The 25,441-nt window shown below is 39.8% G+C and overlaps 5 protein-coding genes across 5 annotated transcripts; 2 read left to right on the forward strand and 3 right to left on the reverse strand.

Annotated features, from left to right (window-relative positions):
* Positions 1-2,135: 2,135 nt before the first annotated feature.
* On the reverse strand, positions 2,136-3,490 carry LOC112172314 (pathogen-related protein). The gene is made up of 4 exons (XM_024309601.2): positions 3,261-3,490; positions 3,065-3,197; positions 2,668-2,969; positions 2,136-2,577 (listed from the first exon to the last, which is right to left on the reverse strand). The coding sequence occupies exons 1-4, from the start codon at positions 3,396-3,398 to the stop codon at positions 2,434-2,436; spliced, it is 717 nt and encodes a 238-aa protein (XP_024165369.1). The 5' UTR covers positions 3,399-3,490; the 3' UTR covers positions 2,136-2,433.
* An 802-nt stretch (positions 3,491-4,292) lies between these two features.
* Positions 4,293-7,654, forward strand: LOC112171305 (protein FAR1-RELATED SEQUENCE 5). Its single transcript, XM_040507719.1, has 4 exons — positions 4,293-4,541; positions 4,806-6,884; positions 6,918-7,187; positions 7,502-7,654. The coding sequence occupies exons 1-4, from the start codon at positions 4,509-4,511 to the stop codon at positions 7,634-7,636; spliced, it is 2,517 nt and encodes an 838-aa protein (XP_040363653.1). The 5' UTR covers positions 4,293-4,508; the 3' UTR covers positions 7,637-7,654.
* Positions 7,655-15,370: 7,716 nt separating this feature from the next.
* LOC112171306 (verprolin-like) lies at positions 15,371-20,122 on the reverse strand. The gene is made up of 2 exons (XM_024308508.1): positions 20,100-20,122; positions 15,371-16,190 (listed from the first exon to the last, which is right to left on the reverse strand). Exons 1-2 carry the CDS (start codon positions 20,120-20,122, stop codon positions 15,371-15,373), a joined length of 843 nt encoding a protein of 280 aa, XP_024164276.1.
* LOC112172564 (pathogen-related protein) lies at positions 20,074-21,284 on the reverse strand. Its single transcript, XM_024309955.2, has 4 exons — positions 21,098-21,284; positions 20,892-21,024; positions 20,498-20,799; positions 20,074-20,388 (listed from the first exon to the last, which is right to left on the reverse strand). The coding sequence occupies exons 1-4, from the start codon at positions 21,251-21,253 to the stop codon at positions 20,242-20,244; spliced, it is 738 nt and encodes a 245-aa protein (XP_024165723.1). The 5' UTR covers positions 21,254-21,284; the 3' UTR covers positions 20,074-20,241.
* A 3,074-nt stretch (positions 21,285-24,358) lies between these two features.
* On the forward strand, positions 24,359-25,081 carry LOC112171307 (aldo/keto reductase slr0942-like). The gene is made up of 2 exons (XM_024308510.1): positions 24,359-24,638; positions 24,960-25,081. Exons 1-2 carry the CDS (start codon positions 24,359-24,361, stop codon positions 25,079-25,081), a joined length of 402 nt encoding a protein of 133 aa, XP_024164278.1.
* The last annotated feature ends 360 nt before the right edge of the window (positions 25,082-25,441 follow it).

Consider the following 25,441-nt stretch of genomic DNA (forward strand, 5'->3'; position numbering starts at 1 on the left):
TTTTGGGGCTTCTTCGATTAGATTTTTGTAAATTCAAAGACAAGAGAAAGTAAGGATGGAGAGAACTGCAGTGGAGAAGTGATAGCGGAGTGATGTTCAGGCCGCCATGGATCTAACACGTTAGAATTTCAACTATGGACCAAGAAGGAAGAAGAAAGAAAAAGGAAAAGAAAGGCAAATAGAGAAGACCCGTCCCCAGTTCCAAAAAAAAAAAAAATCACTTGACTAACCATGTTCTCTTTTGATGGTCAATAGTAGTAATTAAGGTTGTAATTTTGATAATGCTTCAATATTCCAACACAAAGTGGTAGAATTGATGATAGAACGAATTATTATAAAAAAAGGCAGTCAAGTTGTAATTAGTGTTAATATTTCACTCTAACAAGTTTGAGAAGCGTTTTACCAATAAAACAACAAATTGTGGTAAAAAGTGGTAATTTAGTTGTATTAAGTTTTAATACTTAACTATTAGAAGTTTTCAGAACCACTTTACTAATAAAATAACGAATGGTTGTTATAATGGTAAAACTTCATATATTTAAGTATATTTGTGGTGAGTCATTTACGGTGTAATAAGGTTGTTTAATTTGTAACTACTGTCGTTTTGGAGATATATTTTACTTATTTGACAATATTTTTTTTCTAGAATTTACAGCAATTGAGGTCCAAAGTAATAACCAAGGTTGTATTTGTGGTAATTCTTCAATATTACAAGTTTAAGAACCATTTGACTGGTGAGACAACGAATTATTGTAGAAGTAGTAATCAAGCTCTTACTTGTGGTAATTTTTTATATTACAAGTCTGAGAACCATTTTACTAATGTGACAACGAATTGCTGTCAAAGTGGTAAAAGTACTTTATATATATATATATATTGTAAATGAGGCATGAGTCCTTACTTGTGTATTTAAGTCCTATATTTTGTAATTTAATACTTTTCTTGTGTAAATCTCATCATCCATGAGATAATTACTCGTTTGATAATGCATTTTACTATAAATTACAACTATTGAGGTATAACGTTGTAATTATGGTTGTTTTCATGATAATTACTTGAAATATGATCCTATTTACAAAAAAAAAGATCACTTTACCACTGCTACAACAAATGCTTTGTTTATATGGTAAATAATCATATTAGACCTAAAGCTTTTCAAGTCCTTATTCTTGTAATCCAGTTGTTCTTTTTGTAATTCGAGTCCTTTCTTTTGTAAATTATATCATCGATGAGACATTTTACAATAAACAACCACATTAGACGTATTTAGTGATAATTATAGTTGTAATGAAAGTAATTACTACATTTACGATCTTCATTACAAGTTTTTGAACGATTTACGTATAAAACAATAAATGAGTACTTAGTATGGTATTTTTTTGTTTTTTAAGTACACATGTCAAATTATAACTGGATAACCTATTGACCTGTAAAATATGTTTCACCTACTAATTTAATATAATATATATTTATTAAAAAATTGATGTATGATAAACATCAACACCACACCTTAGACTTCCTCTGCATAACATCACCATATTAGCTAATAATGAACGAGTAATTATATTAACACATGCCAATATACTTAATGCACACCACTGTTTTTTACTATATTTTTAAATACTTTTTAAGCCTTACACTAGGGATAAAACCAGGTCAAGAGAAAAGAATTCGAACTGCTGTGATCTGCAAGAGATACAACAAATGGAGAGTAAAAAAGATTAAAGTTTTAGTCCTGTTTAGGATTTATGAAAGAAAAAGATTTAGTTCATTTGGAGAGCTGAGGTGGAAGAAGATTTATTCATTCTCTGAAATGGGTTTTATGTCTTATATTTTATTTGGTGAGGAAGAAAAGCATGAAGAACAGCCTGGGAATAAAAAAGGGATAAGGAAAGCTCGATTCGTAGAAGAAGAGAAATTGAAATATCCTGATTTAAGTATCTAACATATACAGTATAACTCCAAAACCAATTTAATTGAGCTATAATCATATGACAAATAAACATACACACCATCAAACTTGAACTTGTATATTTGGTTTCAGTGTAAGAACGAGACAGAGGGAAAAATTTGAAGCATAACAACAAGTTTAAAGAAAAAGTTTCACAAAAACTTTGTGGCATGTGCAAATAAAATTTTCCATAATGAACAGTGTCACATTCCTGAAAAAGAGCAGATGTCAAACAGCATACGGTAAACTACACAGATTGGCATCCAATCTGGGCTGGGTTTATTCACTGACGTTGCACTCCTCAAATATTATTCATTTTTTACAGTCCGATTGTTATAAGCAGTCTGCGTTGAGTACATTAATGTATTAATACATTAATTTCGATGATTTTGAAAATAAAAGGCTCTGGCTCCATAAAGTTGTGGATCCATTATTTAGTTGTAGATAGTAGACCGTGAAGCTAGTCTACCATTACAGAAAAGCTACCCTGTGTTCCTCAAGTATGGGCAAGTTGGTGCCACCTCTTCACTATAACTGTCGATGCTTGCACCCTTCAGAAGGCCCCCGAGAAGTTCACCACGGTCGAAAAAGAACTCAACACTCACAACTTTCTCAGATTCATCCAACTATAACAAAATCGCAGGGATCAGTTACATGACAAATGATGAAGTAGCCAGAGGAAGAAGCCTAACACGTTAGCTTGAGAAGAAGATTACCTGAAACACTGCCATCCCAAAGAGTTCAACTAATTCTCCAGTAGGGGCATGACCTTTGAAGGGACTTTCCATGTAACCCCAGTGCCTGAACTTGTACACAATTTCTGGGGGACCAGAATACACATGGAGAATCTCGAGAGCAAAACCGCGTGGGAAGGCAGTTGTGAAAGCCCGATGAGATGAATCCACGGTTTCTTCAGCCGGGTTGTAGCACCGGAACTCATTTGGCAAAGAAGTTTGCAGCAAAGAGTTGTAACCTCCTCCAAGCTTTCGCTTCTCTGCCAAACTTATACCTTTTCTTCCTGCAAGTTGATAAGAATTACAATTTATTCATTACCTAGATCTTAGATATAGACTTCCAATACCACAATGCTGTTGCTCAAGAAAATAAAATTACCATTTAGGCTAAATGTGTAGTTATTAGGATCAAGCGATTTATAGTCTGCATCAATTGTCTTATGAAACAACTCCATCTCCCATGTCTTTACAAGGTTCTGCACTCGTTCTTCTAGTGATCCAGGAGGCCATATCTTCCATCAAATTACAGAAAATGAGAGAGAGAGAGAGAGAGAGAGAGAGAGAGAGAGAGAGACCTTGGTTCTGCCTTCGTGAAAGAGCTTGTTGACAACATCATAGTTTGGTGGGGAACCATACCTCCATTTGGTGTTCTTCTCTTCTTCTCCATGCAAATAGTAACGATAATCGTCTCCCTCAACTCCTGAAGAAGCCATCTCAAAAATCTAAAAGAAAGTTTTAAGCATTCTACGTATGACTAGAGTAGCAGGGATGTCATTATATAGGGTTAGAAATTTCAAACATACATTACACACACACAGATATATACAGTTCACAAACGTTTTTTTTTTTTTCCCGGTAAAACACAGTTGCACTAACGTTTGAAGTGGCAACAACTGCTAGTCTCTACTGATTTCGAATATGTGTATGACAAATATAACAAATTTGACGTGTGAAAGTTCCCAGTACCTCCCTCGAATGTTTGAGTGGCTCTAGTTGTGATTACAAAATTAACAACTACATTTTTGACTTGGAAAAATTTCGAATTTGTCTCACTATAGAAAACAACAATGAGTACGTCATGGAGAGTAGCTGAAAATTAGTTTCAAATTAATTCTTAGTCTCTCACCATTGAGAAGGCTAGGGTGTAGAGTAACCAAAAATCCAAAATGAATTTGTCATCCTTGAAGTCGGTCCATTATGGTGGCGGTTATTATTAATGCCAAAATTTCCATGGCTCCATCCCTAGTGTTTGTAATCAGTACTGATCTTTCTTCTCGACCACAACAAAAAAAAAAAAAAAAAAAGGTTCAGGGCAGCTATTTCCAAGGAAAGTATTGCCATGTATGCAATTATTATACCCTAAGAAGTACTGTTCAATGAACAGTTATGAAGTTTTTGCCTTTCATTTTTTTAAAAATCTGATTGTCCTCAACAGGCCCAAAGCAAAACAATGATGGGCTAAAATTAATTTTGAAGAGTCCACTAATACAGTGATACCAGAACTTGATCATTGGTCATTAGTCATTAATAGTAAAGTCTGTTCCGCGCTCCACGCGCCACACATAGCAGTCAATGGGTTCTATCCAAGTTGCTATTCCAGGGCTTCAAATCTTCTGTCCCCATTTCCCTATCCCCTTCCCTGTCTCCCTATAAAATTTTGACACGTGGCAATGTTGTCTCCTCACCCTAACCAGCCTACTAACCCCGGTAAACTAACCCAACATCTCTAACTCTACTCCAAAACACTAAACCCAACAACCCAACAGCTACTCTTCTCTTTCTTCTAAGGCAGCAAAGCTTTTTTCTGGAACTTCTCTTCAAAAATGGACCACAAATCTCCTGTGCCATCAACACCGGTAACTATTGATTTTCCTTCCCTTTTGGCTTACTATAATTACATATGGACAGCTTTGCTTTTAATTCATTGTGAAGTCCTTCAATTTTGATAGACAAATCAACTGCTCAGTTTAGTTTTTTTTTTCTTTTTTCCATTTTTTGTTCATGTATCATCATGCAAAGCTCTGACCCTAAGCTCTTATGTGATGGGTATGATTGAATGCTCGAGAGACTTGCTGGCAAATAACTATTATCTAATATATTGATCTTATATTTCTTTTAAGGATGTGGAAGCTACGGATAGTTGTGATTGTCAAATATCTAGCAAATTGGAATTTGGGAGTGGTATAGAGTTGAATTGTTCTGTAGAAGTTGAAAATAATGAAGTTGGAGGTAGTGAAGAAAAGTCAGAAGAAGCCACAAAACCTATTGAAACGACTGATTCAATTCATTCTAGAATGCGTCAAGAATTGATTCCTGCAGTTGGTATGGAGTTTGAAACAGAACATGATGCAGATGCTTTTTACAATCAATATGCATATAGATTTGGTTTCAGTACCAGATTAAGTAAGGCACATAAATCCTCCAGTGGCCTATTGAGGGATAGGCTCTTTGTTTGCTCAGCCGAAGGTAAACGTGGAAGAGACAAGCGAAATCCCTATGTCAAATCTCATCGTGCTGAGACAAGATTTGGGTGTAGAGCTAAGATGAAAATTAGGTATGATCTGTTATCCAGAAAGTATAGTGTTGTGGAATTTGTTGCTGATCATACCCATGTGACTACAACTCCTAGTAAGACCCATCTTTTTAGGTCTCATAGGAAAATCTCTCTTGCACAAATTGTTCAAGCTGATATGGCTTACGATTCAGGAATCAATCCAAAAGAAACTCTTGAACTATTAAGTAGACAAGCTGGTGGACGTGAGCATTTGGGATTTATTCCAGAAGATTATAAGAATTATTTACGTTCAAAGCGAACAAGAGAAATGAAGTCAGGGGATACCGGTGGTGTTTTGGAATATCTACAAAGAATGCAGTTGAATGATCCTAATTTTGTTTATGCAATACAAGTGGATGAGGATGATTTGATAACCAATATTTTCTGGGCTGATGCAAAGATGATGGTAGACTATGATTACTTTGGTGATGTGGTAAGGTTTGATACCACTTACAGGAAAAATAAAGAAGGCAGACCTTTTGCGATGTTTGTTGGTGTCAATAATCATAAGCAAACACTTATATTTGGTGCTGCATTGTTATATGATGAGACTGCTGAAACTTTCATGTGGTTATTTGATACCTTTGCAAATACAATGTCTGGAAAGAAACCAAAGAGCATTTTGACTGACCAAGATCTTGCAATGGCTAAAGCATTAGCTTCACAATGGCCAGAAACACATCATCGACTATGCATTTGGCACATATATCAAAATGCAGCTAAGCATCTTAGTAGTGTGTTTGAGCAGTTTAAGAATTTTGCTGAAGACTTTAGCAGTATCATATATGATTATGAAGATGTTGAAGACTTTTTAATTGCTTGGAAGAAGATGCTTGAAAAATACAATCTCCAAGAAAATAAATGGTTAGGCCGGTTATTTGATTTGAAGGAGAAATGGGCCTTAGTTTATGGGCGAGAAACATTCTGCGCAGATATTACCACCACCCAACGCAGTGAAAGCATGAATAATTCTATCAAGAAGTATGTGAGTTACAAGTATGATTTGCTGCGATTTTTTCGTCATTTTCAGAGATTACTTGATGACCGTCGTTATAATGAGTCAGTAGCAAATTTTAAATCAAGTCAGACCACTCCTGCATTGTCATTCCCAGTGAAAATATTAAGGAATGCAGCAAAAGTGTACACACCAGCAGTGTTTAAATGGTTCCAAGTTGAGTTATGTAAAGCTCATGATTGTACCTTGAAGTTATTTGGTGAGATTGGAACGATGCGCATATATGAAGTTACTGCTCATGGAAAGCGTTTCCACCATACAGTAACATTTGACTCGGTTGATAATAATATCTCATGCACTTGTAAGAAGTTTGAGTTTGCTGGAATTTTGTGTTCACATGCTTTAAAGATTTTATCGACAAATAATATCAAGACCATTCCTAGTCAATACATCTCAAAGAGATGGACAAAGGATATTAGAGATCAAAGAGCCAAGGTGTCTTGTCCAAATGCAAATGATGATGACCAGAAAGCAAAAATAGCAAGACGTTACAGAGAATTGGCTCGATTACATACTGAACTTGCAACAAGTGCTGCTGAATCTGATGAAGCTTATGAAATTGCTATAGTGGCCCTTCACAAGACTTTAGCGGATGTTAAGGCATCTTTAAAAAAAAAGACCAATCAAGAAGCACCTCAAGTTGCCTCACCGATCATCAATAGTGCACCTGAGGTTGTTTCTGGTGATTTTGATGATCATAGGGTTAGAGGAATCAAGGTTAAAGAAAAAATTGTTCGTAAGGAGGAATCTATTAGACCAAAGAATGCTTTGGAAAAGCTCTTAGGAAACAAAAGGTGTAAGAGAGAGGTAGATATTTCATCAAGACACCAAAGAGAACCAGAATTAGATCATTCCAATGTGAACTCCACATTTAATCCTTCACTTGTTAATTCCACAAGTGCTCCTGCTTTAGAAAATCAATTGAATGAAAAGGTATGGAATTCTTTCTTAATTAATTTTTTTCTTGGCTTAGCTGTTGAAGACTTGTTTTTTTTAATTTCTTTATGATGTACTTAACTCATTCACCTTACTCAATTGCTAAGAGTTATATATTCGTGTGTTGATCAAAAAATATGTGCACCAGAATCCTATATCTTCCACGCATGCTACATTGGAGCTGAGGCCAAATATATTACATGGAGCTCAATTTTCTAAGGTAATATTCTTTAGTTATATTGTTGTCTGGTTGCTGGAGCTATGCATCATATATAATAACATTTTTACTTGACCATCTTTAAATACACCAGGTTCTTCATATCAATAATTCAACTCACAAGCCAAATGTTTTGCCTCCACAAATGCAGTTCACACCACCATTTCAATATGTCCAGGTTTCTTCAAGTGTCTATTTTTACTATTACTTTTCTGGCATGCTTGTTTAATGCTTATTACCTTTATTATATGTTTGTTTCTGGGACACTAAATATACCCACAGAACTTCAGAGATTTCAGTGTTGTAACAAATCATCCCCAAGGTTCTGTAACGAATTATCAGCAAGGTTCTATGACGAATTATCAACAAGGTTCCATCTATAAGTTTGACTCATTCATGTACTCATATATTGAAATAGTTAGTGTGTTTACTGTATTGATTCCATAAAATTTCATATAACTACATTGTGTGAGTGCAGGCACAATTTCGATTGAAGAAGGATTAGATTTGCTTTACACAAACTCTCAAGTGCCAAGATGAATCATGAAATCAAAGAGCATGATGAACAATGAGATTCAAGTTGAAGTTTTCTATATTGTTTGGACGGTTCAAAAACGCTATGCAGAGACAAATTATGAACCTTTCAATATTGTTTTCTTTTGTTTTGTAAAACATCTTCAGTGATGTTGAATCTTGGTCTAGGAATATTAACTTTTGTGTTAGTGGTCTTCAAGTTTTCCTTGGCCTGGTGATTGCTTAGCCTGGGCATATATAAATATAACATGACTTATTTCCAGAATTCTGTGAAGTAAATTAGGGTGAGTTAGAGACGTTGGGTTTAGTGTTTTGGGGTAGAGTTAGAGATGTTGGGTTAGTTTACCGGGGTTAGTAGGCTGGTTAGGGTGAGGAGACAACATTGCCACGTGTCAAAATTTTATAGGGAGACAGGGAAGGGGATAGGGAAATGGGGACAGAAGATTTGAAGCCCTATTCCAGCACAACCAAATTGATTATAGTTGCGATGTGTTTAAGACACTGCTAACTTCCACTTAAACTACTAACCCTAGATCACCTACTAACCCTAAATATTATTTTTTTCGAGTAGGACTAACCCTAAATATTTGAAGTCCCATTCGTGGGGATCAATCACAGTCAACTCTCGCAACCTAAAGTTTAATTTTTTCTTGGAGCCAACCATACATGCAAAAACTAAGTAAATTATGTTTTTCTTCTAACCAAGTTTGACTCTTCTAGAAGTCATCCTTACTCGAATGTAAGAATTGTGTGTCTTCAAGAAAATCTGCTTGACAAGTCAATAACTTTCTGGCATTATTGATGGATAATATTGTTTCAAAGAATGTAAATGTTCAATGTTTCGTAGACTATGAATGTGTGAAATTTAGCACACAAACACACCCGTAGCATGTGCGGGATATCCCACTAGTATAGTTCAAACCAAAAAAAAACAAACCACAAAAAGTAGCTGCCTACAGTAGCTACTATCAATATTGTAAGGTTACCTTCCCAAGTAGAGCGATTATATGGACCAGAATGTCCAGAGTATTCCTAAGATTAGGGTTTTGCTCTTAGCGCCCTCTCTTAGGAGCGCGCGACTAAAATTGGATTCCGGAATATGCTCTGTTTCTCCGGATCTCAAATTATAGTTCTTCACAAGGATGTTGTCATGCTTTTTAGTGACATTCATAACTCCAATGAGCTCATGAAACCTTGTGATTCGTCCTACAGTAGCATCTATTCGATAGTTTTTAGCAACCATCAATGCAGAGACGGGGAAGGTAGAGAAAGTCTTCTCAATCAACATCGCATCTGTGATCTCTTTACCAAAGAATTCCGTTAAGGATTTAATGCGAAGTGCTTCTGAGTTGTAGTCAAGAACTAACTTGAAATCACATAGGCTATGCCATCTCACTTCTTGGTCAGGAAGCAGGGAGTCACGGACGTTGCCAAATTTTTCTTCGAGTGAGACCCACAGCCTTCTTGGGTCTTCTTCATTCATACACTCGTACTGGAGCGAATCATCCAAATAACAAGTCATTAGGATGATGGCTTTCGCCTTATTTGTCCCTAAGGCTTCTCTATTTACTTCCAAAGCTTGAGCTTACTCAACAGTTAGCACGTCCTGGCTAGGCTCGAGAATTGTCTCCAGGATTCCATCGGCCTTGAGATGCTAGCGGACATCATGAACTTACCTGTGATATCCAAAGCCAGTTGTTCCTAATGGAGCAAAGTCCAATTTGTTCAGGTTACTCATCCTGAAAGAGAACAAGAAATAGGGCTAGTTTCGGAGCGGAAAAAGCTACCACGAAAACATATAAACTTTCTGAGCGTAATCGCTCCCAAGATTTTAGGAATTTCTTAGCGTAATTGCTTCCAAGAAATTTAATTCCAAGAGGTATTGGATTAGATTGAAACAATGACGTAACTGATCGATCATAAATTTTGTACAAACTTTAAGTTTGGAGATCTCAACAAGCTCTAAGCTTGGAGTGAGCACGAACCCTCACAATTCAGCTTAATTAGGTCTCCCCTATGATGAAGAAAGGGGGTAGAAGAAGAGAGTTTGCAAGTCCCCGAGAAAAAGAAGAGAAACTAAATAAAAACTAAAAAAAATGGGAACTTTTAGTAAAAAATACATTGAAATAGGTCGCAGGAAAAGTTGTCGGTGGTGGTTGACCTTGTGCCGGTTGACTTCCTCTGGGCCAGTCCCCCCCCCCCCCCCCCCCCGATTTTTTTTTTCTTCTGCAGTGAGCCACACAAACCCTGGGCCTGTTCTTCTCCTTCTCTAGGCTGACTGGAACAGAGGAATAGGGAAGACGGCGATTCAAGGTGCTGCAGCAGTTCTAATGGTCGGTTCACATGTTTTTAAGGTGGTTATGGGAAAGATTTTTCCGGTTCCTGGATCCTTGGGTAGAGGCGCTTCTGGTAGCAATCGGAGGTCCGGAAGTTGGTGAACCGGTAAAGTATTTGCTGCGGGTGGTTTTGAACTTCCGATGGCCGGTTCGATAGGTCTCAGGCTGGTTTTGGTTGTTCTGCTGCCGATTCTGGATACCTAGTGTCAAGGGCCTCTGTCACGCCCCTGATTTTATACACAATAAAATCGATATATAACCCCATAATTATATATGCGTGAAATGTTCAACCATCAATACAAAATACTTAGAAACTTATTCCCTTTTAACCCAAGTACATATTGATGCCCTGAACCCACAAATTCTATATTGACTCGCCCCACAGAGTCACACAATACACGAGTTTACGAATTAAATTGTCAACAACAAAATAAAAAGTAAATACTCCTCAGAGCTCACTACAAACGGAAGTCTCTATAATGGTAAGGTCACAAAATTGACTTATTATCGTTAAGCTGCAAGCACGCTACCTCAGCATCAGCCACGATCAACCTGACCTGCAGAAATAACCCCTACACTGTTGGAATGGTGTACCAGGTTGCCACACAACAAACCCGGTAAGCTTTTGCAAGCCCGTATGAGAAACTCAAAACAACTCACACCAATTCACGGGATGAAAGCCCGCACAACTCACGCCAAACACGAGGAAAACCTTTCAACTCGAGAATAAGGAAAACATACCATGTTTTCCCAAAACAGTACATTCTTTTCCCAAAAGAAACAATAAAGGTCACACCGTGACCAAATCATATAAATTGAAACTCTGACAATTAAATATGATAACCAAGTCCTCCCAGGACATTTAAAAGAAAGAATCCCCAAAACTCCCTGTTAATGTTTGGATCCGTGGGGATCTAATTAACGATAAGTAAAGAGAGAGAGAGGGTGACACGAGATGTATAGTGGTTCGTCTCCCGCCTTAGCGGGAAACTACGTCCACTTGAATGTGTACTAGTGTGTCGAGCCTTGCGGCCCAACAAGATTACAAGAGATGTAATGGGATCGTGTTGAAGTGGGAGGAGGCATTCCTTTTATAGGTGAAGGAAGCCATCTCCTTTACATGGTTTTCGATGTGGGACAAGCAAAGATAACTATTCTAGTGTAGAAAGCCTAGTTGTGAGGGTAACTTTGCAAGGCCGGAAAGGTGGCTTCCCGGCGACGGATGTGCGACTTCCGGATACCGTAGCGTAGCTTGAACATAAGGCTACAAGATGCATGTCTCGGTTGGGCCTCACCATGGCTTGTGGGTGTCCCAAAGAGGGTGTTACTTATGCTTGGTGATGTAGTAAATACTCCATATTGTTGGAGGTATGTACAAGTCCCCGAAGTCCCCAAGTAAGAGGAGCTTCTTGGTTGGGGAGTTATAACCACGAAGTCATCAAGCATAAGTAACCGGGGGGCACGGGGCCCCTACAAGTCCCCGAACTCCGTAAGCAAGAAGGGACTCGTTAACCTGCACAACAAAGACAAAAAACAAGCATATGTAGAATGCTCGTTGCATTGGGTAACAAATGTGAGTTGTAATGATATGCGTTGGCATATATGAGCGTATGGGGTGTGTGATACATGTTGATGTATACATGCGAATGGCGCCAAGTACGATCAATTATGACGTACAAACTCGAGAGCGCGTATGGTCGTGTGAGCATATGGATTGCATATGATAAATGTAAGTTGTATGAGCGCTGCGAAGGTAAGCGTTTGTAATTCGTGAATGATGAATACGTGAACGCTTGTGTTTGCTTGGTTGTCGCTCGTATTAATGGAACGCGAAAAGAATTCAATTTGTCGTAAGTGACAAATGGTAGAAGAATTCAATGTTCCATTAACGTGTGGTGTGTCGAGTAGACATGAGCGTAAAGCTCGAGGATTGCCGAGAAGGCATGAGTGGAAAGCTTGTGAGCGGGAAACTCGGGGTTGCCGGGAAGGCATGAGAGAAGCTCGGGGTGCCGGGAAGGCATGAGCGGGAAGCTCGGGGTGCCGGGAAGGCATGAGCGGAAGCTCGGGGTGCCGGGAAGGCATGAGCGGAAGCTAGGGGTGCCGGGAAGGCATGAGCGGGAAGCTCATGAGCGGAAGCTCGTGGGTGCCGGGAAGGCATGAACGGGAAGCTAGTGGGTGCCGGGAAGGCAGCAGCTGAAGCTCGGGGTGCCGGGAAGGCATGAGCGGGAAGCTCGTGGGTGCCGGGAAGGCAGGAGCGGAAGGCATGAGGGCGAAAGTCGGCGGTGCCGCTGAGGCACGAGCGTGAGAGCTCGAGGATGCCGCTGAGGCTTTAACAGGTAGCTCGAAGGTGATGCCCTGAGGCATGAGCGTGACCGTTGCTAATTATGCTGGGCTGTATGTACAAGTCCCCGAAGTCCCCAGTCAAGGAGGGTGTGCTCGCGGGTTGATACCAAAGCGTAGCTTTGTGCCGTATATCAAGCATAATTAGTGCGAGTGCGTCGTCCATCTAGAATTGGTTGGAGCGAACGCTTTTGCCCTTTCGGGTGGGCCCCTGCTAGGCCCTGCGAGGAGTCCCCCACTCCTGGCTATAGACCTCCGGATGGTCGAAAAATTGTTTGATGAGGGGAGCTGCGCGGAGCAGAGGGTGTTGGGTAGCGAGCCCAATCTTAGATACCCAAGCGTCGGGGTTAACTGCCGGATCAATGGCTGCCGTGGGCTGTGTTAACTAGTCCCTTGCTGTTTTCTCGAATGAGAAAAGCTTGACTGCAATGCCGCGTAGCGGTCATTGTCATTATGAGGCGTTGCCTTACCGCTTGGCGGTGACCATAGACTCATACAGTGTGTACTTGTATGAAACATGGAAAACAAAATAGAGCAAGTAATAAAATTTTGTTTGAGTGTCCCACATTTATTTAATTTTGCAATTAAATAGAAGCATGTCATGTGCAGGCAGTACTTGTAGTGTGGATGCTAATAACATTTTGTATTTTTGTAGGAATGCTTAGAGATCGTTGAGATCAGTATGTGAAGCATGGCATATCTAGTATGTGAGATCTAGAAAGTGTTGCCAAATCTACGAAATGTTGTAGGCATGCTTAAAAGTTTATGGAAGCATGTATAGTCATGGCAAAGGCTCTAATTGCAAAAGCGTAAGAGATAAGATATAGTGACTTATCTTGTGTCGATTTGGAGGCTAGCGGAGTTATCCGAGAATGACGCTCCATTGTTCCGACAAAGTACCTTAGTCGAAAGGTGGTGATTTCGCTAATTGGAAATGTGATCGGTGATTATATCTCCTTAACATAAGATAGAGTAAGTGATTAGTACTCTTTCCATATAATTGAAATGATTAAATGTATATATACCATAGATATTTAATGTACACATGCATGTTTTAGAATGTCATGGTGGCCAGTAACCATAGTGATCTTGTTGCTTTGTATATATGCATGGCATTAAGTACATGGACATTTATAAGCATGTGTAGATGAAGGGGTGAATTATGAGAAGCATCAGATGCATCTGCATTTGCGTCAAAGCATTAGTGAATACCCAGTTGCTAGAATGCTAGCACTTGATGAAATTGGTCAAAAGTTATGCAAAAATGCATTTTCAAAGTCTGACCATTTATCAATGGTGAGATAATATTTGAATATTTGGAGTAAGCACACATATTTTGACAACCACATGCATAACTCATGCATAATTTAAACTAGAATGGCAATTGAAACATGTTGACTGTGTAAACATGCCGCCTGAGCTTTGCAAGCTAGTGTAGTGCACATGTGAGCTACTGAGATAATCTTTGGCATCATTCCATTTTGAAAGATATATGTATATGTGGCGAGAGTTAATGGAAGTGGGGCTGCCATCAATATCAATAAACATGCTAACAGACAAATGTGATTTGGGTATATGCATCATGGAGGCAAATGAGCCAAGTACCGACTAAACGTGTTTACGAAACTTTGCCGGGGGATGAGCAAATATCTAGCTATATATGTGGATTGTCGGTGCCCATGTATATAGCCTAGTTAGTTTAGGCAAGAGTACATGCGTATATCTGACATAGTTTAGTCAAATAAAGTTGATGCTTGGTTTTGCTGCAGAGATAAAGTTGATGCATGCACTTGAGCTAAGAGAAATCAGGGCCACGTGCCACTTAATTATGTTTCACATGGTAGCATATCATGACGTCTAGTATGGTATGTATCATGGTGTACTTATAAATAATAATTTGTTTGTGTGGAACAGAGGCATATATGTGGTGTTCCAAGCTACAAGTACATCGCTATAAACACATGGTAAGGAGAACCTAGTGCATCATGTTGCTGATATGTGGCAGTAAAATAGTCATGCTTTTTCACATATAAGCACATGGTGTGCAACTATAATTCCAATGCATGCTTATCAATAAAGGTCGGAGAAGAGCAGAGCATCAGTGGACTTAGCTCGTTTGGTCTGTGAGTGCAGATGAAATCCATGGTGAAACCACAGTGCCAAGCAACGAGATTCAGAGTGGATGCACGGAGAATATAGGAATGAACCCCAAGCCGCTCGTTTATGTTTGAATGCCCAGAGTTGATGGGTGGTGATGTCCAGTGGAGCATGGTGCTCGGTGGAAACAAGGAGCTCAGCTGCAGCTTTGCTGGACGGAGGTCGGCGGTGGGGTTTGGGTAGCGGTGGAGCTTGTCAGCGGCTTTCTTGGATAGCAGAGGTTTAGGCTTTCTTGGCTAGCAGAGGAGGGCAATGATGATGGAGCTTTGAATCATCAGTGGAGCATGGACGGAGGAACTCGGAGCTCAGCGGAGGTTTTGAGTTCGGCGGAGGTCGTTGATGGAGCTAGTGGGTTGTCCGGCGGCGATGTTGTAGCTCGGCGGAGGCTGGCTAGCCGCTGGTGTTTAGCGGAGGAATGTGCTGCTGAATGAAGCTGGGCGGCAAAAAAAAAAAAATGTACCGCTGACTGGGTCCTAGCGGAGCCACCGAGGTTGCTGCCGGAGCTGGGAAGGCAAGCGGAGCTGGTAACCGTCGGTGCCGGCGGAGCTGTACCTAGAGGTTGGCGGGTACCTGCTGAAGTTTGAGCTGGCGGTGGGTTACCGCTGGGTTGTGCAGGAGGTGGCCGCCTCTGGTGTTTGGCCAGCGGTGATGCTCGGCTGAGCTTGGCGTTCACCTGGAGCTTGGCGGAGATCACCGAGCTCAGTGGAGAGCTGGGGATCGGCGGAGACTCGGAGCTCAGTAGAGAGCTGGAGCTCGGCGGAGACCACGAGTTCGGCGGAGGTCGTTGATGGAGCTAGTGGGTTGTCTGGCGGCGGTGTTGTAGCTCGGCGGAGGCTGGCTGGCCGCTGGTGTTTAGCGGAGGAATGTGCTGCTGAATGGAGCTGGGCGGCAAAAAAAAAAAAAAATGCCGCTGACTGGGTCCTAGCGGAGCCACCGAGGTTGCTGCCGGAGCTGGGAAGGCAAGCGGAGCTGGTAACCGTCGGTGCCGGCGGAGTTGTACCTAGAGGTTGGCGGGTACCTACTGAAGTTTGAGCTGGCGGTGGGTTACCGCTGGGTTGTGCAGGCGGTGGCCGCCTGTGGTGTTTGGCCAGCGGTGATGCTCGGCTGAGCTTGGCATTCACCTGGAGCTTGGCGGAGATCACCGAGCTCAGTGGAGAGATGGGGATCGGCGGAGACTCGGAGCTCAGTAGAGAGCTAGAGCTCGGCGGAGACCATGAGTTCAGCGGAGGTCCGAAGTTCAGCAGACTTGGAGCTCCGAGTTCGGCGGTGGTGGCCAGCGGAGGTGAGTTGGGCGGAGGTAGGGCCGCTGCAATGAGCGGAGGAAGCCAGCAGAGTCTGCAGGTGTGGTTGGTTGCTGCTGCTGGTAGGGACTGGCGGAGATGGTTTCCAGCGGAGGAGGAGTTCTGGCGGAAGTGGCTGGGTGTCCAGAGAAGTTTTTCGCAAATTTTTCAATTTTTTTTTTTTTGGCGTTCATTGTTGACTAACCATGGTCAGCGTTGACCAAGCTAGCCCGGCGTTGACCAGCCCTAATGGGCGTTGACCGACTCCGCCGGGCGTTGACCGACCCTAATTTGATGTTGAATGAGCGTTGACTCGACACTTTCGGGTCAAAGTTCGTGGTAGGTGACGAAGCCTTTGTGTTGGCTTCCCACAGACGGCGCCAATGTTAATGTTTGGATCCGTGGGGATCTAATTAACGATAAGTAAAGAGAGAGAGAGGGTGACACGAGATGTATAGTGGTTCGTCTCCCGCCTTAGCGGGAAACTACGTCCACTTGAATGTGTACTAGTGTGTCGAGCCTTGCGGCCCAACAAGATTACAAGAGATGTAATGGGATCGTGTTGAAGTGGGAGGAGGCATTCCTTTTATAGGTGAAGGAAGTCATCTCCTTTACATGGTTTTCGATGTGGGACAAGCAAAGATAACTATTCTAGTGTAGAAAGCCTAGTTGTGAGGGTAACTTTGCAAGGCCGGAAAGGTGGCTTCCCGGCGACGGATGTGCGACTTCCGGATACCGTAGCGTAGCTTGAACATAAGGCTACAAGATGCATGTCTCGGTTGGGCCTCACCATGGCTTGTGGGTTTCCCCAAGAGGGTGTTACTTATGCTTGGTGATGTAGTAAATACTCCATATTGTTGGAGGTATGTACACTCCCTTTTAAAACACGTACTCGAATCAACACAAGTCACCCCGTGACAAAATCATAATAATTGAAAACTCCGACAATTAAATATGATACACAAGTCCTCCCAGGACATTTGAAAGAAAGAATCCCCGAAAACTCCCTTTTAAAAACACGCACCCATGAGCATCAGATAGCTCACCGCTACCCCCCATGATGTACCAACAACAAATCAGTCCAACCTAGACACACAACACAACAACACAGATTCACCACGAAGCCACCAATACATGAATACATATGTGTATATATATATATATATATATCCCATAATATATATATGTACACACATAGTCATTCACTCAGAAATGCCACCAATACATGAATACATATGTATATATATATCCCATAATATATATATGCACACACGTAATCATTCACTCAGAAATGCCATTAATATCGTATATAGTCACAGTTAATTCCATAACTCAAAGACAACATGGTAACTAGACTCATAACACAGATAAATCATTGGTCACCATCAGCAACCTATCACCGTCTGTGACTCTTGGTTTTCATACCCCGTCTGGTCTTAGAACCAACCGTTGGTCACCATTTGCGACCCATGCTTTTCAGACCCCATCTGGTCTCAAGTCAACGTCAAGTAAGTCACACCTGACCTAAAAACGTTACGACCATCTAGTTCCGGCTTTCCCCATCCCTGCTCACCATCTGTGACCCTTGGTACAAGGACCAATACATTTAAAATGAGTCACGCTTGACTCCAAAATGTAACATCAAACTCAATACTTTTCAAACAATAGAAAACATCTTTTTCCACAATATTGTTTATATGAAAAGTCCCATTCAACAATAATATGAACCTATCATGCATATTATTCATCACACATCATCCACAAGAATATATATATATATATATTTCACGTAAATATAAATATATATATATATATATATACGTAGTCATTCGCTCAGGAATGCATACTAATACCAACTATAATTTGTAGTTAAATAATTAACGCCAAAACGATAATGGTAATTCTATTCATTAATAAACCTTGTGAGATTACTCACCTCGAAACTCCCGCTGCGTCTTCACACCACTAGACTGCTTACAGAACGTCCTCTGTCAAGCACCTAAGGAAGTACAGCCTTGATTCAGTCAATGAAACACAAGGAATAACATTCGAAAACCCTAAATCGAACCAAAATTCCCAAAGTAACGCCAATCGAGGCGAAACCACATCCGAGACCACCCAATATCTCCGGAATACTTCCACGATCGATATATCAAATTCACAAGTCGATCGGACGATCAATTCCTCACGGATCGAATCATCGAACGGTCCGAAACCGTAAAAATCACAACATATTCATACGATCTCCAAAAATTACAAACAATATATCGAAATGCTCGTATCGACGAGTAGATCGAACTCAGGAACAGAAACTATCCCTGAGGTGGCTGGAAACCGCTGGAAAACACCACCACAGTGGCGGCTCTGCCGCCAAACCAAAGTCAGAATTTGACAAAACTCCCAACACCAAAGTTCTTCATCTCAACCCCAATTTCAACTTTCATAACTACAACAAAGTCCAAATATGAACCAGTCGATCGAATTTTACCTTAGAACAAAACAGCTCGATTGAAACCCTAGAATTTCAATTCCAAAATTCGACCTCCACGAGTTGAATCGATGCAAGCCACCTTGTGGGAAGCATCAACGTCCTCCAAGCTCCAAAAGCCCTCAAGAATCACTGGCAAAGGTGGCCGGAATCTCCGACTCCGATCAAGGCGATTTCATCCCCGAAGTGACCACTTCCAGTCGATGTAGCTCCCTCCACAGCTCGAATCTCTCTTCAATCCTTCCACAAACCTCAAAAGGGGATTGAGACGAGCAAAACCCAGTCTTGAATCGAAGCAAACGGTGGCCGGAGGAGCGAGAACGACGCCTGCGAAGTGGAAGCCGCGTGCGGGCTCGGGAGAGGGCTGGGTTTCCGTTTTTGGAAATCTGGCCTTCTTTGCAATTTCTGGAAAATTTCGTCCTTTTATACCAAAATGGAAAGTTTTTCCGAAGCCCATAACTTCTTCATACGAACTCCGATTCTCGCGTTCCTCATGTCCACGAACTCGTATCGACGCGCTCTACAACTTTCGTGAATGAAGTTTTCGGATAATCTCAACATATCAAAAGTCAACCTTGAAACCCCCCCCCCCCCATTATTCCACACTTTACGAATAAAAATTCGTCCGAAACACTTCCGCTCCGTCCACGAGCCACGAAACCGTCCGATACCCACAATTTAAATTCCAGAAAATCCTCGGAAAATAAATACGAATTTCTGGGGCATCACAGCCTCAAAGTGTGAGGTGGAGGCAAAAAGGCTTCAAGGTTTTGTATTTGAATTTGGGGTTTTAGCTTCTTGAATCAGAGTTTGGCTATTTGTTTCACGGTTAGGGCTTCGTGCTAATAGTGTGTTTAAAGAAAACTGAAATTGGGAGAGAATTGAGTCGTGCTTTTATTGATAATAGGGGCCTCTTTATATAGAGGATTACAAGGTACAGAATTAGAGTTGTACAAGGAAAGATAATCGTACAATTAATCAGATATCTATAAATACCTCCGAGAATATCTCTAATTCAAAACCCTATTACAACTAGATCAAGTAACCTAGAGTTTGGGCCAGACACATATTCTGGATTTACTTGAACAATATTCTTATAATTTTAATTTATTTATTTATTTATTTTTATTTTTTTTTAGAATGAATGTATTCTTATAATTGCTTAGTTGGAAGAAGCTAACTAGCCGGCTTCATAAATGGTGGGGAATGCCAAGGCCACTGTAGGGTCCAGGCCCTTGAACAGCTCCACTGCTGGCAACTCGTATGAGGAAAAGAAAAATATGGTGGCTTAAAAAATAATAAGATCATCAAAAATAATTTTATTTATAACTTGTATTTCTTTGTAATTTGATTTTTACTTGTTCATCATTTCAAGTTAAGTTTTCGTTAGAGTTCTTTTAGCTGACCTAAGTATCAACCGCCCAAATTAATTAAGTTTGATTAATGATAAACAAATCATAGTGAGACCAATTTGAATTTTTCTTATTGGAATAAGATTCTGACTGATAGTTTATCAAATGATATACTCCGATAAATCCAATATTTAATAATCATAACCTTATCGTGTAATTCTTGTCCATCCATACGATGGCCTCAATGCTACTACATTATTTTTGTGGGCCAATACTACATTTTATTTTTATTTTGAACAAGCCTACATTTTTATGTAAGCTGCACCTATATAAGGTATTTATAGCACTTATTTGTTCCTAAGGATAGGGCAGCTACTTTTTTTTGCACCATTCCCACCACAGTTTTCAATTTTGGCACCCTTCGTCAGCCCTCCAAGAAGTTCTGCAGGATCGTAAAAGAACTCCACCTTTACAATTCTCATCTGCTCATCCACCTGAAACCCGGTCGAGTCAACTAAAAATTAGCAACCAAGTAGAGAACTAGAGATCGAGAAATTATTTCTACATTCAATTAAATACAGAGAAAATTAAGAACATACGTACCCTGAAAATTGCAATGCCAAAGAATTGAACCAATTCTCCAGTAGGGGCATACCCTTTGAAAGGACCTTCCATGTAAGACCAGTGCCTGAACTTGTAGGCTATCACCGGCGGACCGGAATAGACCTCAAGGACCTCGATTGCAAATCCACGTGGAAAAGTAGTGGTGAAAAGCTTATGAGACGATTCTGCTGTTTCCTCTGCTGGTTTGTAGATCTGAAACTCCTCAGGTAGAGAGCTTTGCAGATCTACATTATAGACTCCACCCATTTTCGTAATATCTTCAATAGTCAGTGGTTCTTTCCCTGCAGAGTATATATGTATGTAAATTAACGTATATGTTTCATCAAAAGATAATTATTCAAGTAGAAACAAGTAAAAACAGAAATATATATACCATTCTGGACGAAAGTGAACTTTTCTGGATCAATAGATTTGAAGTCCTGAGGGTTTGCTTTGTGGGAAATCTCCATCTCGTATGTCTTCAAAAGGTTCTGAACTCTTTCTTCCAGTGACCCAGTTGGCCATATCTTCAGTTATTAATGCACAATTCATTAGCTATATATTTTGAGAGAGAGAGAGAGAGAGAGAGAGAGAGAGAACCTTGGTTCTGCCTTCTTCAAAGAGCTTGTTAACAACATCGTAGTTAGGAGGGGCACCAGATCTCCATTGTGTGTTCTTCTCTCCATCTCCATACATGTAAGAGCGATACTTGTCTCGCTGATCAACACCTGAAGCTTCCATGTTGGAAGTAGACATGCGCCAAATTGGTTCCTTGAATATGAGTTTTCATGGTATAGTTGACGGCATTTTATAGAAGTGTACGGTACATATATGACATCATTGCTGAAAATAAACATTGACTTGTAGACATAAAAGTGGACACGTTCCTGGTTTCATTTGATAGTATCAAACCTCTAATTTTTCTATTTCCCACATTTTCTCAATTTAGTTCACCTAAAAAGTTGAACATCAACAATTAATTTTTTTCTAAATTTCTTATATATATATATATATATATATATATATATAATCTTGCTCTGCTAAGGAGGTCCGTTCCTTAGCTAAAGAATGGATTTTCATATTTTGACCACTTTTAGATCACATATTTACATCTTAGCAATTCAGTTTTTAGGTTATAATGTATAAATCACTTCTGCAAATTTTCAGCCAAATTGATAATCGTTACAGTATTAAACTCGATTAAATCATAATTATAAATTGCAGTTTTGGATGCCTTAACGATCTTCAATTTGGTTAAAAATTTGCATAAGTGATCCATACATTAAGAGCTAAAAATTGAATAGTTAAGATGTGAATATATGATCGAAAAGTGGTCAAAATATAGAAATCCGTTCCTTAGCTAAGAAACTGACCTCCTTAGCAGGACAAATATATATATATATATATATATATATATATATATATATATATATATACAGATCCTATCCAGAGCGAGGCATCGCTTTGAAATTTCAGAGCGAGGTTAGGGTTTAGGGTCACTTTTCGGTCGCATATCCACATCTCAACCGTTCAGTTTCTAGGTACTAATGTATAGATCATCTCTGCAAAATTTCAACGAAATTCATGGTCTTTAAAGTATCTAACTCGCTTAAACCAATGGACGAACTGAATCTGTCCAACCTGAACCGTACTAGCTTTAAGGCAGTTATCAATACCTTAACGACCATCAATTTGGCTAAAATTTTGCAGAGATGATCTATACATTAGTACCTAGAAACTGAACGGTTGAGATGTGGATATGCGACCGAAAAGTGACCCTAAACCCTAACCTCACTCTGAAATTTCAAAGCGATGCCTCGCTCTGGATAGGATTTGTGTATATATATATATATATATATATATATATATATATATATATATATAGTAATTGGATCTGCAAAATGATTAACTTTCCAGTTTCGATTAGTTACAAAAAGTGGATGTATATCAACTATCTAAGTAGTGATATACATCACACCTGACGAATAATATGTCGCGTACTGTTTATATTTTAATGCACAAAACAATTTTGATTTGATTTTAATTAATTTGATGGTTTGTACGTATCCTCCACCCACTCCTAGACCTCATTCCAACAAATCCACTATCATCCAAACTACTTATAGCTCCCAGACTAATCCTTAACTTCATATTAAAATATTTTATTTGACTATTAATTACATTATGCGACCAGGAAGAGTAGGAGTATATACACGTAAGAACATTCAACCCCAACTAGCGCTATACCATTATTTTTAAACGAAATTTCTATATGCAAACGAAGAATTGGTCTGTGTTTTTTATTTCTTTTGTTTTTCTTTAATCTTTCAATTTTTTTTTTAATTTTTCTGAAAAAATGTCAATTTATCTAAATTTGAACTACCCTCTATATATATATATATATATAGAGAGAGAGAGAGAGAGAGCGCTTTTTGAATGTTGCCAAAAATGAATATGTTGATGGGTTTGCGTTCACTTATGACATTATCGGGTTTAATCACTTCAACTTCAGCTTTAAACATTACTACAAAAATTGTTAGCACTCTACCCGGTTACTCTTGAGACCAGGAGCTACTAACAAATCTGATGAAACCATGAAAATCAAAATATCGATGGAAAAGATGCTTCTTTGAACAATGGCCACTGAAAATATCCATAAGAGTAGTGGGAGCAAAGAATTTCAGGCAACCCCTTTTAGGCCGTAAGATAAGAGAACCATATATGTCCCCGCCTACGAGCAATGTAAAGAAGACCATGATGTGGGCGCAAAGCAGAGTGCCACAAGATGTCCCCAAACCTTGATTGGCAAAGCCTAGGGTTAAGATTCGCAGTTGATGGTTAAAGAACAACTAAGGATGATATGCTTGAAAAACTAACACCGTGTTGAAGGAGACTTTGACAGAGGCTTCAAGGTGTTGCGTATAAGACAATATTATGAGATTAGACCGCCATAGACAGTGCTACGAGTTAAACCCTATAAAAGCTTGTCACGTAGGGTTGAGAAAGACATCTGGTTCTCATCTTTTTTTTGTCCTTTGACCATCTCCAACAGATTGGTCAAATCCACGTGGAGGGCAAAATGGTAACAAATGACTGATGAAATACTCCTCCAACCCATAGGTCATACACACGTGGATTTGACATTGAGCCTTCCTCTATCAAATTTGACGGCCCCATCTCTCTTTGTCTTTTTTTTTTGTATTGTCTATCTCTCTCTCTCTCTCTCTCTCTCTCTCTCTCTCTCTCTCTCTCTCTCTCTCTCTCTCTCTCTCTCTCTCTCTCTCTCTCTCTCTCTCTCTCTCTCTCTCTCTCTCCCCTACCCAGACCAAAGCAACTCATAAAAAACCCTTGATGGCTTTGATGGAATGGCAATTTGAGATCTGGAATTCGTGAAGGCGTAGAGCATAAAGCTGAGAATCAAGTAGATTTTGATTGATCTGGGCTTTGATTGATCAATAATTTGGGACGATTAGTTGGGTACCACTTGATTACATAAACAAAGAGAAGAGTAAAGAAGATCGTAAAGCATTGGCTTTGTTTTATTGCTTGTCAAGGTGAAAGAGATCTCATTGAGTCATTTTGACAAACAGAAGGTGCTATTTTTGTTGTCAAAGTTTGTAGCTTTTTCACCTGGAAATGCTGCTTTTGATTTTCTAGGAGTTGGGTTTCTCAGCTTTTTGTATTTGGTGAATTGGGTATGTGTTTTACTTTTTAAACTTGTCCCCATTTTTGAGATTTTGGGTTTATATAATTTGCTTGGTGCTCATAGACCAGAATTGGGTTTGTGTTATATTGTCGCCTGTTGATTTTGTGTTTCTGGGTTGTTTAGAATCTATCTATGTGGTTTTTAGGCTTGAGGGAATGAAAGGAAAGGTAGGATTACCAAGGAATTACTTTGTGTTGAACACAGGAGATAAAATTCCAGCCATTGGACTTGGGACATGGCGGAGTGGTGGAGACCTTTGTGTTCAAGCTGTGAAAACAGCATTATCAGTAGGTTACCCACATATAGATTGTGCACATCTTTATGGTAATGAGGTTGAAGTTGGTGAGGCATTAGCTGGAGCATTTAAGGGTTCACTGAAGAGGGAAGATGTTGAAAGAAACAGAAGAAGCAGAGAAAGGGATGAGGATGAGATCTGTTTTTTATTTTTTTTTATAAAAATTAGTTATATTGAGAAAAACAAAATAAATAGAATAAGATATATTAAATTAACATACAATTTTGACATATCGGTTGGAGTAATATTAGGCAAAAAAGAAGATTGCCATGTCACATATCAAATTTGAATTTAACACAAGCTAAAAGAAAACTCCATTAGAGAGGGTAACTTTGAACTTATCATGCAAAAGCACGGCAAGTTCGTTGCCAATGATTCATCACAACGACAGTAGGGATTGGGCTCGAGACTATCATCGCTTGCTTTGGGATGACCGGCCTTCTTGTTGTTCCTTTCTCTAGGTAGTCTTGATTTGCTTGGAGCCAAAGGTCCTCGGTTTGGACGAAAGCCCAAACCTCACTTGGCCGAACGAGCACGACACTTGGCAGTTATGAGGTTGATAGGACGACTGGCCTTGTCTTGATTCTCAAGTTGTAGACGAGGTCCACAAGCAGCATTAGCCTCTGGAAATAGAATTTCCTTTGCAATAGTACTGGGTGATGAGCTCGGAAAATTTGGTGAACTTGGTTAACAGTACTGCTTCTGTAGTAGGTTATCTGAGCTAAGAAATGTGGTCTACGTCTTCTCCAATAAGTCAGTGTTAGTCAATTGTTCGCCACAATACTAGAGAAGAGCACGAATCCTGCAGACTTTCACGTTATATTCTGTAACGGTCCTGAATTCCTGGAGGCACAGATTAAGCCAATCATAGTGAGTTTCTTGCAGCCAGATGATTTTCTGATGGTCATAGTGATCTTTAAGGAAATCTCATATCTCATTTGGT

This window comes from Rosa chinensis, chromosome 6 (assembly GCF_002994745.2).
Source record: "Rosa chinensis cultivar Old Blush chromosome 6, RchiOBHm-V2, whole genome shotgun sequence".
Classification (NCBI taxonomy): domain Eukaryota; kingdom Viridiplantae; phylum Streptophyta; class Magnoliopsida; order Rosales; family Rosaceae; genus Rosa; species Rosa chinensis.

Excerpts from the sequence above, each read along its gene's own strand:
- LOC112172314 (XM_024309601.2), bottom strand. The coding sequence starts at position 3,398 with ATGGCTTCTTCAGGAGTTGAGGGAGACGATTATCGTTACTATTTGCAT. Across the intron at positions 3,198-3,260 it reads TTCACGAAGGCAGAACCAAG|ATATGGCCTCCTGGATCACT; the intron begins GTCTCTCTCTCT and ends ATTTGATGGAAG. Across the intron at positions 2,970-3,064 it reads CTACACATTTAGCCTAAATG|GAAGAAAAGGTATAAGTTTG; the intron begins GTAATTTTATTT and ends ATCAACTTGCAG.
- LOC112171305 (XM_040507719.1), top strand. The coding sequence starts at position 4,509 with ATGGACCACAAATCTCCTGTGCCATCAACACCG. Across the intron at positions 4,542-4,805 it reads CTCCTGTGCCATCAACACCG|GATGTGGAAGCTACGGATAG; the intron begins GTAACTATTGAT and ends ATTTCTTTTAAG. Across the intron at positions 6,885-6,917 it reads AAAAAAAGACCAATCAAGAA|GCACCTGAGGTTGTTTCTGG; the intron begins GCACCTCAAGTT and ends ATCATCAATAGT.
- LOC112171306 (XM_024308508.1), bottom strand. The coding sequence starts at position 20,122 with ATGGACAAGAATTACACGATAAG. Across the intron at positions 16,191-20,099 it reads GACAAGAATTACACGATAAG|CCACTTCCGCCAGAACTCCT; the intron begins GTTATGATTATT and ends CTGGACACCCAG.
- LOC112172564 (XM_024309955.2), bottom strand. The coding sequence starts at position 21,253 with ATGTCTACTTCCAACATGGAAGCTTCAGGTGTTGATCAGCGAGACAAG. Across the intron at positions 20,800-20,891 it reads GTTCACTTTCGTCCAGAATG|GGAAAGAACCACTGACTATT; the intron begins GTATATATATTT and ends TATACTCTGCAG. Across the intron at positions 20,389-20,497 it reads TTGGCATTGCAATTTTCAGG|GTGGATGAGCAGATGAGAAT; the intron begins GTACGTATGTTC and ends ACCGGGTTTCAG.
- LOC112171307 (XM_024308510.1), top strand. The coding sequence starts at position 24,359 with ATGAAAGGAAAGGTAGGATTACCAAGGAATTACTTTGTGTTGAACACA. Across the intron at positions 24,639-24,959 it reads AAGGGATGAGGATGAGATCT|GTAGTCTTGATTTGCTTGGA; the intron begins GTTTTTTATTTT and ends TCCTTTCTCTAG.